General features: G+C 50.6%; 6 protein-coding genes across 6 annotated transcripts; 2 read left to right on the forward strand and 4 right to left on the reverse strand.

Moving 5' to 3' along the window:
* Positions 1-1974: 1974 nt before the first annotated feature.
* BDV37DRAFT_282763 (uncharacterized protein) lies at positions 1975-3027 on the reverse strand (the record flags this gene model as incomplete). Its single annotated transcript, XM_032087120.1, has 1 exon — positions 1975-3027. One exon carries the CDS (start codon positions 3025-3027, stop codon positions 1975-1977), a length of 1053 nt encoding a protein of 350 aa, XP_031941788.1.
* A 1671-nt stretch (positions 3028-4698) lies between these two features.
* BDV37DRAFT_293937 (pyridoxal phosphate-dependent decarboxylase family protein) lies at positions 4699-6540 on the forward strand (the record flags this gene model as incomplete). The annotated part of the gene is made up of 2 exons (XM_032089530.1): positions 4699-4761; positions 4812-6540. 2 exons carry the CDS (start codon positions 4699-4701, stop codon positions 6474-6476), a joined length of 1728 nt encoding a protein of 575 aa, XP_031941789.1. The 3' UTR covers positions 6477-6540.
* A 665-nt stretch (positions 6541-7205) lies between these two features.
* Positions 7206-9699, forward strand: BDV37DRAFT_247442 (uncharacterized protein). Its single transcript, XM_032081867.1, has 2 exons — positions 7206-8103; positions 8157-9699. Exons 1-2 carry the CDS (start codon positions 7579-7581, stop codon positions 9300-9302), a joined length of 1671 nt encoding a protein of 556 aa, XP_031941790.1. The 5' UTR covers positions 7206-7578; the 3' UTR covers positions 9303-9699.
* A 1-nt stretch (position 9700) lies between these two features.
* BDV37DRAFT_247443 (putative serine--tRNA ligase DIA4) lies at positions 9701-11283 on the reverse strand (the record flags this gene model as incomplete). Its single annotated transcript, XM_032081868.1, has 1 exon — positions 9701-11283. The coding sequence occupies exon 1, from the start codon at positions 11238-11240 to the stop codon at positions 9702-9704; it is 1539 nt and encodes a 512-aa protein (XP_031941791.1). The 5' UTR covers positions 11241-11283.
* Positions 11284-11425: 142 nt separating this feature from the next.
* On the reverse strand, positions 11426-12603 carry BDV37DRAFT_247444 (cytochrome b561 domain-containing protein). Its single transcript, XM_032081869.1, has 4 exons — positions 12389-12603; positions 12292-12326; positions 12168-12230; positions 11426-12108 (listed from the first exon to the last, which is right to left on the reverse strand). The coding sequence occupies exons 1-4, from the start codon at positions 12519-12521 to the stop codon at positions 11614-11616; spliced, it is 726 nt and encodes a 241-aa protein (XP_031941792.1). The 5' UTR covers positions 12522-12603; the 3' UTR covers positions 11426-11613.
* Positions 12604-12823: 220 nt separating this feature from the next.
* BDV37DRAFT_282768 (uncharacterized protein) lies at positions 12824-13255 on the reverse strand (the record flags this gene model as incomplete). Its single annotated transcript, XM_032087121.1, has 1 exon — positions 12824-13255. The coding sequence occupies one exon, from the start codon at positions 13253-13255 to the stop codon at positions 12824-12826; it is 432 nt and encodes a 143-aa protein (XP_031941793.1).
* Between the last annotated feature and the right edge of the window lie 13 nt (positions 13256-13268).

Genomic DNA, 13268 nt, shown 5'->3' on the forward strand with positions numbered 1-13268 from the left:
ACAAGGCATGGCCATTTGATGATTAATATGAATAAGTGTCTAGTGTTTTGTTTTCGCACTTCTAGTTGTTCAATGTGAGAGATCTCTGTAACACTGAATTATCTACTATATTCTTATATTGACTTTATCCTGGATTCGTCTTAGCTAATAACGTCAGAGCATGAATACTCATCTCAACAAGAATATTACATAACTGAGCTCTGATATGATATTCCATGAATCTTCCTCATTCGTATTTATCTTCCGGTCTTCGAAACGCTGCTCGGCCGCTGCCTTCGCTGAGGAGGCGTCCGTAAGGAATGAGCTCCATATCGTGTCCTAAGATAATACTATCACTCTTTGTGCTCAGTATCCGAATGCAATACTTTTAATCAACATATCTGTCTCTGCATACAATAACTAAAGCCATTGATCACCATTCAGCTTGGATGCTTCGACAGCTACCCTCCGCATATTCCAGTGAGTTGGTCAGTATTCTTCAGACCATTTTCCATGACCCTCAATATTGTACCCCTGATCGAGCGGGGGCATAAGATGTCCATGTAGCTCTACACCGTCGTCCAGCCTGGAGTCCATGGAAGTTACTCCAAGCACTCCCGATACTCTGTGGGTGCCATATAGGTCATCGTCGAAGGTAACTGTGGATACCGGCACGGAGAATGCAGGAACTCGGGACGAGAATCTTCCGGTAATGGTCCTCTGCGTCTGGTCGGGCATAACATAGGTCCCGGTAAAACTTCCAGACCCATCGGAAGAGAAGGTTCCGTGAGCTTGTTGACCCATCTATAAGGCTGATTAGATGCAGTCTAGATAAATAGAGTAGAAGATACATGACAAACAGAAACTTACCGTGTTTTGCAGAAAGAAAGATTTTCTAGTTAAAAGGTTCCCCGAAGTTGGTTCAGAGTTATCAGTCAACACTGAATTGCAGACCTAGAATGCAAGATGGGCAAGAGAAAGAGTTGCAATTTGTACTCGGCAGTACAGCACTGTACAAAAGAATCATTATGTCATTGCAGGTTGAGTTGATGTGTATATGAACGCATGACTGATATGGAACTCGCCGCATGCAGTAGGTGATTTATATATTGATGTCACGGATGTTTGCATGGGGCAGGAGGATCCCAAGGTTTGTTGATGAGTCATTAGGTGCCCCAGAACGAATATTCTATTGTTGGGTTCGGTTGACGGGAGTTTTAGTAATATCATAAGACTTCCAAGTAGAAAGCATAGGATAAAATATTAATTATTGCCGCAGTGGACCAATGCTACTGTGGTTAAGTCCCAATGGCCATGGCTAGATTGAGCCTTGAGATGAATGGTGATAAGGTTATGATGTCTATGACTGAGTATTCTACCGGTGTTGCACTTTGCAGTGAAGCTGAGACAGCCCATTTTACTGGTGTCTACGCCATTCCCAGCATATGATAGAGCTGGTATGGATACTTATGTGTGGGGTTGGTGGTCTTAATGTCTTCTGTGTTGCAAGCCCGGACTCTTAGATTCAGCCAGGAGGAGCATACCGATTCCTCGAGAGAGCGCTCTTTGTTTAATGGAGCTATCAGGATCAATTTCAAGTAGCTTAGAATGAAATTATAGTCATATAGGATGTCCTAACTAGGTTTCTGCCTAGTCCATGACATTGACATTGAAGTTCTTGCTGTAATATCAGGCATAGTTTTTGTCCGCACCAATACATCCATATAAATCCTACAGGGCTATCGCAGCTTTCTGGAAAATAAATACCTGTCGGTCTCAAAAATATCATTTTCTGGCCACCGTCACACCATCTCATGGCCAAAAGCACAGTTGGGATTGTCACAGCGCGGCATATGAATTGCATTGAGACAGGATCCATAGAGGTGTGGTACGGTGCTCCGCCTCTGAATCGTATTTTTGTGACTTGAGCAGTTCAACCCAAGCTGCTTCTGGACTATGTTATGCAATCCGTTAATCAGATGAATAGTTTGAAGGTCAACCGGCTGTCTTAAGCCATGATTCAAGCCGATCATTCGACTTGCCGACCGGTCCTTGTGAGTCTCGATCATCAGTCTCATCAGCATCTACCTCACTATCGTCCTCCTCCCATATTACCCGAAGCCAGTCGTCTTGATAAATGCTCTCCGGGGGGAGGCCTTCTCCACCTATACAGAACCATTGAAATATATCCAGCGAGGCATCCTGGGAAGCGATTTGGTCAAAATTAGTTCTCTTGAAATCCCTATATGCCTTGATGCTGAAACCGTCGGGATGATACTCAGACACAGCTACCGTCGGTTGTTCCAAAAGCCCGCGGTCCTGAATCGTAGTGCCATCTTGCAAGTACCAATTCCAATGATCATATTTGTATTCATGCCGAGAGCACTCCAGGTGTGCCACAACGCGGAGGGCACAATCTTTTACGAGAGATGTCCCACAGGGCGCCCAGGGCGTGCTAGATCTGTACCGATAACATTCATCTTCCGGGTCAGTTGAAGGGAGATGCATTAATCGCCAAACATCTGCTCTCAAGATGTATTGGGGGTTCTTGTAAGTGTATGGGCCTGAGCCTGCAATGTCCATAAAGCTTTGCGGACATCCCGTCCAGGGAAATGCATGCAGATCAAGAGGAGGCCGGCCTCTCCTCACTCTATGGAGTATTTCTGGGCCTAACCCGCTTGCAACAGCTCCTATCCAGAGTGCACTGAACTTTGGCTGGCGGATTGCACCAATAAAAGCAAGGGCTTCTGCATGACTCCCTAATGTGCCAGACGTCCCACCTAGGATCTCATTGAGGACCGGATGTAGCCAGGGACTGACCAGATTGCAGGGGATATCATGCTCCCAAAATGCCCCACAGAAAGTTGACATCATTGCTTCAGGGCTGCAACTCAAAGTCATATAGTAGGGCAGGTCTTCCTTTAACCTCATCCACGCGGGTGGAATGACATCGGTGGGAGTATTAATCTTCTTAGCACCTGCCGCTCTTGGAGGTGGTAGTTTGGCAGATGAATTATAATACTTATGTGTTGGGATTGTCAAGGCCATCGCAAGAGCAATGAGGAATTGGCTGTGCAATCCATGCAGGCGAGCGAATCCAACAAGAGCCTCGAAGGCTCTGTCTGAGGATAAGGGGGTTTGGTCCGAAGATGAGGAGAATCGCCTATGTTTGATTGAAAGACACGTTTCACAAGTGCGGGAAACTGACCACGGCGCCAAAAATTCCCTTCTGGTGGATCGTCCCACTATAGCTTTCCATCCTTCATTTGGAGCGAGTATTGCGGACCACCATCGAGCCACACTCTCGTCCGCCTCTCCAGCATCAACGACATTTATGTGCGAGGAGGTTGGATTGAGAGCCCTCAGTTAGCGCTCGGATACAGCCTCGCAAAGAGCATAGCACTAACGCTACTACAAGGCTAACGGCGGGGCTTTGATGATCAGGGCTTCCTTCAGGGCCAGCGGCTATTTAGTGTGCATTAGCATTGGACGTCAACTGCAACGCTGACTAGGGCTTCATTTGCCAAACGCCGAATTATCCTGTCTGTGGATTCTTCCTTGATAAAAGCTCTAGAATCCATGAAAGACCGTTTTAGTGTGGCATTCCTACCTGCGTTTTCAGTCCAATCAATCAAATATTATATAGTAAATGCTGACTACGAAGTTCTTACTGCTCGTACCCGAATGCGCACAGGACTTTTGCGTCCTTCGTTGATAGGAGAGGTTTGAGTCAAGTACAATCTTGGCAATGTTGGCTGGCACCCTTGCGTGTCTTTCCGATGGAAGGTTCGCTCTGTAGAAGACCATGCTATCAAGGGAGAGTAAGGAAATATTAATATTAGCCGGGGTGTCAGTGTGTTATATTCACAAGGCTGACTTTTGCCTAACTCGCGTGGATCTCCACTGCACGTTCAATATGAGCTATGGGGAGAGCGAAAGCCCACCGTACCAATCAGTTGTAAATTTGCACATAGGGTAGCCAAGGGTGGGTTCTAAAAAAAGAAGTAAGGAACTTGAACCTTGAGGTTGATTTGATGTATGGGGGGAGACAGAGTACTTTTAGGGGAAACTTCCACCAAGTATCCACGTAGGGTTCAAGGTTGACAACCTAATAATATGAAGCCAGCTTCAGATCTCCAGTACATCGTACAGACTACGCCGTAACAATACCTAGTGCACTTCAGACATACGTGCTTCGTCAATCCCACAGTATACCATTCTCCATGGTGGGAATCGGTGGCTACAGAACAACCTCCCATTTCCGTTTCTCTTCTGAAAACCATACTGCGACTGCGACATGGTATTCGAGAAGTACATCTTATTCCCCTCAAGACTCAAAACCCAGTGCCTTGGATGCTGCTTCTGGCCGATATGTCGCACGGCAGGTTGTGCAATGGACATGTGAAGGATGGGAACCTACACAATCCTCATGGCCCAGACTGTCCTTGAACGACTGCATTGACTGGCACAACACTGGGGCGTCGCTTTACATCAACCAACAAGCGCTAACTGCTGAGGGGCTGTGTAAAACCGTCTTTCTCATCTGCCAGAGGTAAGCCATGAAAACATGTAGTAGGCAAGTAGTATATGGCTAACTAAGAGCTTGCGGCAAGGCAACCGCCGGCTTATTACAGGGTGCAAACTGTTTTATTTGAGCTACACTCTCACTCATCTCTTGAACGCACAAAATAGCCCGGGAATATCATCTAGGAAGCGATAATGCCTGCAAATTCAATCGAAGAAGATTCTTTGCTTGCCGGTAGAGCGACTGAGCTCACAGAGGTACATCCAGCAGTATATATCCGTCGTGACAGTGTTGCTAATTCATGAAGGCTGTCGAGAGTGTGCTGAGATACGTAACCTCCTTTCTTCGCGCTTCCGAAGATGACTACAATGCTCTTACCACTGAAGGACATCTCTCGAACGGGTGCTATTCCACCGGCAATATTCTAGAGTCCCACCTGAGCCATCCAGATCGGCTTCGCGAACTTCTATCATTGGAGCTTCCGGCGACGGGACGAGGCCTGGAGGACATCGCATCCTCGACGTCAACCCTTCTACGATACTCGGTCAATACGTCGTCTCCAGGGTTTATGGATAAACTATGGTCGTCACCGTCCGTCCCTGGAATTGCTGCAGATTTACTCCTGTCCGCATTGAATGGCAACGACCACGTCTTTCGAGTCTCGCCAGCTCTCACTCTAATAGAGAAACATGTTGGGGAAGAGCTGGCTCATCTCTTCGGTCTCGGCGATCCAAATTCAGGAGGCGTTACTGTCCCAGGCGGAGCAGCAGCAAATAGTACCGCCCTGCTGATCGCACGGAATGTACGATTTCCACATCTCAAAGAAGTCGGCCTGCATGGCATATCGTCACCACGTCTGGTGATGTATGCATCTCAAGCAGCGCACTTTTCAGTCTTTAATGCAGCTCAAGTCCTGGGGCTGGGGTCACATTCTGTCAAGAAGATTCCTACCAGTAAAGACGGCTCCATGGATCCCAAGGCTCTTAAACAAGCACTTGATGCTTCCCTAGCCGCGGAAGAGGTTCCCCTATTTATATGTGCAACAGCAGGGACAACCGTTCGTGGGGCTTATGACCCCTTAGAGAGCATTGCCAAGCTGGCCCATGAATATAATGCCTGGTTCCACGTGGATGCATGCTGGGGTGGTGCCGCTGCATTTTCCAACAAGCTCAGGTACAAGCTCGCTGGTTGTGAGTTTGCAGACAGTATCGCATACAATCCGCACAAACTACTGGGTGTGCCACAGATCTGCTCCTTTCTTCTCGGGAAGGACCTCCGTACATTCTGGTATGCGAACAGTCTGACTGCTGGGTATTTGTTCCATCAAGATGACAGCATACTTCCTTCTGAATTGTGCCCCTCGCCCACTACAGCCGTATTTGAGGGGAAACTGTCCAATAACAACGGGGAAAAGCCTTCTTCTTTCAACAGTGCTCACCACAATTGGCGTACATCCAACGCTGCTCAAAACGCACCTGATCCCCGAGAAGTGTACGACCTGGCATCTTTCACTCCTCAATGCGGTCGTCGGCCAGACGCCGTCAAGCTATACTTTCATTGGCGATACTATGGTACAGAAGGCATCGCCAAACAAGTTGAAGGGGCCTATGATGGGGCTAAATACCTTGCCCGGCTGATCGAAAAGGAACCTTCACTCCACCTTGTAGGAGATGTGGATGTACCATGTACACAGGTGTGCTTCTACTATGTAGGCGCATCACTCAAATGCACAGGCTCTACGCAAGACATGGTCACACAGAACACACATTTTACGCATCTCATCTCCGCGGGGCTTATGAAGCGAGGCTGGATGGTGGATTATGCACCTGGGTCGGGGAGACAGGAGCTAGGAGACTTCTTACGGATCGCCTGCAATCGCATGACAACCCCTTGCGTCGCGGAAGGGTTGGTCCAAGCTATCTTGGATGTGGTTCACTCAGATATAGAGACTATCACACCCCTGCACCAGTGATTCTTACCGGAAATGGAGGGCTGAGACAACTTTCCTCAGGCAACATTCCTTTGGCGAAGAGCCGAGAGCTCTATGAGGAACAGCCGGGGTGTCAAATGTGGAAAGTCCTCAGTAAGGTCCTCCACAGGAACTCTGCTGTCATGGCCAGAGGACTCGTAGCTTTCGCTGTCTTTCTCTCCTGTTTGTTATGCTTTTCCATGGCGTTGCTTTCACCGGGAACTTACTATCTCTCTACCTGAATAGGAGGAAAAGGTCCGTATTCTTGGAATGTCTGTTCTGGCTACGATAGAGTAATGTGGGCAATCTTCTAGAGCAAGGTCTCAAGTCGTAAGAAGAGCAGCTGCAGGAGGAACTCTCAGGAAGAAGATCCTCCTCTAGTTAAGCTATAGGGTGATTGTTCACGGATGATGGATGCGCTCCCTCCAGACGCGCTAAACGGTTTTCGGCGGATGGTTACTGCCGTCTCCGACCGCCCGGCCTTCTGGTATGCCCAGTCATGTGCCGGCATGTTCGAAACCATGAGCCAAACCAAGTAAATTCGAGAGTCTCTGCAAACAATCACCGTCGGGAATGTCATAAGAGAGTCACTTCGGGGGCCGGCGATCAGGCGGTGATTTATATCAATCGCACGCTTCCTGTTCAATTCTCCGTCTCTGGTTCTCTTTGTCGCGATTGAATCTTTTGTTTATTTACCTATCAGGGACAACCACTAAGCGACCTTGGCTGGCCGTGCTAATCGCATTAAGTGGAACCCACTCCATCGTATCAGATATCAGCCTCTGTCTGCCTGTGGTTTCGCTCCGGTCCTTCATGAGCTGAAACAAGCCCCGGCCATCTGATCAAATCTAATCCTAATTCTGGCTATCTCACACCCACTCAACCTCTCCCCGTTACTAGTGCTTGTTGGTTATCGCCGCGGGGGTAAACAGTCGGCAAACCATCCCAATTCTTCTCCGAAGAGGGTCCCTTGAAAGACGGTTCTCCATCCCATGACCGAGAAATAACCTCCGATTTTGTGGGGAGTGTGGACTTGTATGAAGGCCCACACACGGCGCTCTGGCGTCTTGGTACTACGTTCTCTCGTCGCCGCCACGGTCTGACCATGACCCCAAAGTCTCCCACAACACTTACGTTCACCTCTTCCGAAATGGTCTCTCAGGCCCAGATCTTGGACCGCTCCCTTCTCACACAGAGCGCGACATCTTCCGTATCGCGTCACTCTGGCCGGCGACATCGCTCGAGCCGCTCCCACCACGGTGGGCTTATTCACCAACCTCAGAATGATTTCCCCATTTTCACCCACACCGGCGATGTCGAGATTGTTATCCGCGCAAGTGGGCAAGAGAGGCGGTACCTATTACATCGGTTGATTTTGGCACAATGTTCAGGCTTCTTTGACACGAGCACTCGCGATGAATGGTCGCGACAGGCTGTTACATCGAGGCCGCCCATTCCGGATCCTGCGGTGCTATCCCGAATCAGCGAAGATAATTCGTCTTTGTCGAACGGTTCCACTCTGGCTCAGTCGGAGACGGGGGCGGTGTTTTCTCCAGAGAAGAGGCGATGGAGATTTGAGCTAGACTGGGAAAACAAGGCGGAAGACGAGGAACCAATCCTAGTTCAGAAGGTCGGTTCGTTTGTGCTATATTGTGGTCATATGCTGACACGCCGCGGCAATAGCCCCCAAGCTTCTCTAGCACTTTTGGAAACAACCTGGGACAGTATCCCCCGTCGGTGACGAAACCATCAGGTACGCAAGCAGGTTTCGTCCGTTCAATGGCAAACCTGGCCGGAATGCAATCCGTTATGAACATACCGCATACCGATGCGGGAAACGCACCAATGGATCCGACGATTCGCGACTACGATAATCTTTTCCGCTTGTTCTATAACCATCCCCCGGCGCTAAACAGCGTCAACATTGCGACTGCCTACGCCGAATGCAGATCTCTTCTTGCGCTAGCCGACATGTACGATGCCCTTCCCGTAACGGGACCGCGAGTTGATCACCACCTCCTCGGATTTGGGTCCCGGCTCTTCAAGCAAATCGCGAAATACCCCCCGAGCTACCTCAAGCTGGGTTATCTTGCGCGCAGTCGCGTCATCTACTCCGAAGCCCTAATCCATGTTGTCGGGCAATGGCCTGCGGGACTACCGCACCTGCGCAATGGTGCATACTCTCCGCTCCCGGATACTGTGCTAGATATTATCGAGGATAAGGTCGAGGATTTAGAATATATGAAGTCGCGCATTGACTCCAAACTTCTGCGACTCACGCTCACTACCTCCCGCGGCGAACGTGTGACGCCCACCAACGCATACCTCGATTGGCTTGTCGTCTCCCTCTTCCGGCAATGGCTTGTCGACAGCACCACGCCCCCTCCAGCTCCAATTTTGAAGAATTCTTCCTCGAGCGCCCCGACCACAAGCAGCCATAGCCGTCCCTCACAGCCCACTGCCCACCGGGGTCAGGATCATCACTCGGCCGCTTCGAAAGCCGCTACCGCCGCTCCTCTATCCTCCGCACGGGTATACCGCCAGATTGGCTCGGCCTCTACTCAGGCTTATCTGCCTCATGATGAACTCAAGAAGTTCCTCAAAGTACATCCAACCCCTTCATCAGACTCTCTATACTCCCGTGATGTTTTCAAACGATTTGAGCGTAAGATGGACGAACTTAAACGACTAGCTCGCGAAATCGTACGGCCATTAATGAGGAACTTCCTCGAGCTAGACCTCAAAGGCGGCGAACTGGACACCAGTTCCGGTGGCCTTCCCTATTTGACCTGCATCAAAATCGAAGATGAAGATATTCCGTGGGATTAAACGATTATGATACCTCCAAAAGATCTACGATATGGCTTTTTCTTTTATACTTTTGATACCCTTTACCTATTTCACGTCACCCCTCCCCTTATATTTTGGTTTGAGATATTGATTCTAGATGTTTTCTGGTGCTGACGACATGATGTTTTTAACGTAACGTGTTACGAAGTTATGACCCTGTCATTTAGGTAGCGTCTTGCACTCAACTGTGTTTTCTTGCGTAATCTTTTCCCGTTCTTGAACGTTTTCCGTATGGTTTTGTACAGATATTCTTAATCTGATGTCTGGGTTGATATTGTACACAAGATAAACCGGCTCCAAAAAAAGATCAGTTTCATAAGTAGTATAATGTACAATGCAATATCATATATAGCATACAAAGTTCTATCTGTTCTACAGTCACGAAGACTCCCCAATTACTTCCAAGCCACCCATCCAGTTCCTCAGCACCTCCGGGACAACTACAACCTTGCGCTTCTCATCCCATCCGTTCTCCAGAATGGCGGCCAACACCCGGGGAACAGCCACGGCAGTACCATTGACCGTATGCGGGAACCGAGAATCCTTCGCTGCTCCGCCACGCACCCGGGTTCCCAACCTACGGCTCTGGTAGTCCGTACAGATAGAAGCGGAGGTGACCTCGCCCCATGCCGACTCGAGATCCGCACCGGCCCGCAGGCGCGAGGGGAAGAGGGCCTCGATATCGCGTTTGCGGCTTGCACTGGCGCCCAGGTCTGTGGTCGGCATTTCCAGCACCCGGCAGGGGAGGTTTAGGGAGGTCAGAATCTCGGTCTGGATGGACAGGAGCTCGTTGAAGAGGTCGTCGGACGTCGGGAGTCCCTTTCCACTTGCTTCGGGGGCGTTATCGGCCCATGCGAACATCTCCACCTTTGTGAACTCGTGGACTCTGTATAAACCCTTCGTGTCGACACCACGGGAGCCCGCCTCGGCGCGATAGCATCGGCTGGGCCCGACCAGTTTGACGGGAAGATTCGCTGCGTCGATGTCGCGGCCGGCGTACATCGCCGCGAGGGGGATCTCGGCGGTCCCGGCCAGAGACCGCTGCGGTTTGCTCTTGTCCTTGTCGCTCTGTTCGATGGCCCAGATCTGCTGCTCGTTGTGCTGGTCGCGGGGCTGGAACCCGCACGCTTCGGCGATGTAGGAATAGACGATCGACGGGGGCGACACGGGCTTCCAGCCGCGTTTCCGGGCCACGCTCAATGCGTACTGAATCAGAGCTTGCTCCAGGAGAGCGCCCTCATTGGTGAGGAAGTACCATCCCCAGCCGGTGGTGGTAGCGGAGCTGGTGAAATCGATGAGGCCGAGGGATGTGCCGATCGCGACGTGGGAGCGACTGGGGTCCGGACTGGCGATCCACTCGGGCGGCGACCGGGGGTCGAAATTGAGGTATTCGATCAGTCTGGGGTCGTCCCCGACCGGTGTTTCGGAGGAGGATAGGTTGGGGAGGGACAGGGCGAGCCGGTTGATCTCTTCCGTGCAGGCGGTCTTGCGCGTAGTCATCTCTTGTGATTCGTCCTTGAGCTTTTGGGCCTCTGATCGGAGAGCTGTCAGCTCTTCTGTGTTTTCGCCATTGCCTCCTTCCTGGCGGGCGGAAGCTGCGAGCTTGCCGATGGCCTTTTCGAGCTGCTTGATGCGCGAGCGAGGGGTCTTGAGGTCTTGGTCGAGACGGCGGGCTTCTTCGGACAGGTTCTGGATCTGGAATGGGTAGTCGACGTGCGATGGGTAATTGCGGTCGACGCTGTTTTTGGAGTACAGCTCGGCGTTCTGGCGGATGTGCTTGACGTCTGGGGTGGGCTTCGGCGCGGTCGCAGGACGGAGAGCTTCGGCGCGGTGCGTGGAGGAGGAGAAGGCGCGTCGCGTCAATGGCCTTGTCAGCCTGCAATTGAGGCAGACGTACGGCGTCCTTGTTGACGCCATTGAAGAGGATTGTGGTGGGCTGATGGGGAGAGCGGAAGTGAGGGAGTGAGTGGACTGACCGACAAAAAAGATGTGGAGTGGGCACTTTTCCCGTTTGGGATCTTCAATTTCGATCCACCGGATTAAAGATTAAAGATTGACCACTTCTATTCTATATTCTCATCCTCTCACTTTCCGATATCTCGGGCAGCTGCTTTCTATACTAAGCTGTGATATTCTATCGTCCCCCGAAAATTGAACAGATCTCTCACAATGTAACACATATTGACGCATCGGCATAAATATACTACTATCTGACAACATTTCACAACCACAAGAAAGTACTAGTAGACATCCATGGTATCTCCAAAACTCATATACACCGTCATCCGATTCATAGGCCCAATTTGTGCTTCTTGACTCTTGCTCCAACGCCTGAGATCACCAGAACCGCGCCCACAGCCACTGCCCACAGCGGAATCGACAGCACAGTCAAGTTGAAGGTCGTCCGCGTGGCAGCGGCAACAGTCACCAGTTCGAGAAGCAGCAAGACATACCCCGACAGACGATGATACTTGTAGAGCTTCTTACCATTCTCCACACTGCCCAAGACCTGAACCGGGACAAAGTACTGGATGACGCCCCCGGCGGCCTGGATGATGATGAGACTGTAGGTAATCAAGCCCATCACGCCGTGAGGCGAGGTAAAGCGTGCATGGCTGCCCTTGTTGACTTCGATGACGATGAAGCCCGCGATAAAGGCCGCCACACTGACGGCCTGGATGACGTAATGGATGCGCGCTCCTTTGAGCTTCTGCTGGGGTGTCGCAGTGGGTTGGAGGATAAGTGCAGCTTGCACCTGGAGGAGCAGCGCAGATGAGTTCAGGAGCTTCTATCATCAGCTTGTGTTGTGTTTGCGGCAAACCTCACGCGTTCGACTGGACTTACCGGATGGGCAGAAAAGAGTATTAGCGGATGGGAGAAGATACCTGCCCAGACCAGGATGGCGATCTGAAGTCGTCCCAGTCAATCATCAGTTGTGAGATGTTCGGGTACAAAAACATGGGCTTACAATCCATATTCCAAACTGTGCCAGGCTGGCCGTTCCTGAAACCAGACGATCCGTTAACTTGCGCTATTCTCTCATGAACCTCAGGAGGTGATCTAACCGGTGAATAGATTGTAGATGATATATTGATCCTCTTTCTGGACGACATCGCCCGGTCTGCCCAACAGCGGCTCGTCCTCTCGGGCCTCGATAGTCTGACGATGTTCCTGGGGAATCCCGGTGGCAGACGCCATTATAGTTTACCAAAACAATATATGTTGGAAGAAAAGATGCGATTCTCAGGACTAGCTAAGTCTACACATAAGCGGTGAGAAAGTGGAGGGGAAGGAGGGGAAGAAGAAGAAGAAGAAGAAGAAGACGCAAAGATATAGTAGTATTAGTTGGTAATGACGAATTCGAGGCGTTCGATTGGCAATGCAGTGATGTGGGGCAGCGGAGGTACCTCGAATGCCAAAGTACCCGCCATGCTTAATGCCACCCGCGGGTCCCCAAGTATCTCCACATCGCTGGTACTTGAGCTGCATCTGGATATCCATCATGTAAGACCGACATCACCTCCGTCATAAACCTCTTCCTTCTTCAAACAATTCCGACAATCGCCATAACACCGAAGACAGAAGCATTCCGGCAACTGCTCATTTATACATTCCACTTCCTCTTCGGTGGCAATGTTGGTGTCGTCCCTTGAATCCTCCAATTCAGACCGATAGAGTGCACTTAACGCACGGAGCCGCCCCTCTGAATTTGCGCAAGAGGTGCTACCTTGCCGGGCTGTGGTCTGGTGCTCGAGGGTACGGGTCTCTACGCCTTGGTTTTGTCCCCCAGTCTGCTGCGTTGGAGTTTTGGATATCGTTCCTCTGCCATCCTGATTGGTAGAATCTCCTTTCTCATCGAACGGAGTGTGTCTTGGACGCTTCATGATAGAAAGTGTCCGGCGCATGCCTTTCAGCGGGAGACCAGGTGCCATGCTGCCCTTCTAC

The sequence above is a fragment of the Aspergillus pseudonomiae genome, assembly GCF_009193645.1.
Source record: "Aspergillus pseudonomiae strain CBS 119388 unplaced genomic scaffold BDV37scaffold_30, whole genome shotgun sequence".
Classification (NCBI taxonomy): Eukaryota; Fungi; Ascomycota; class Eurotiomycetes; order Eurotiales; family Aspergillaceae; genus Aspergillus; species Aspergillus pseudonomiae.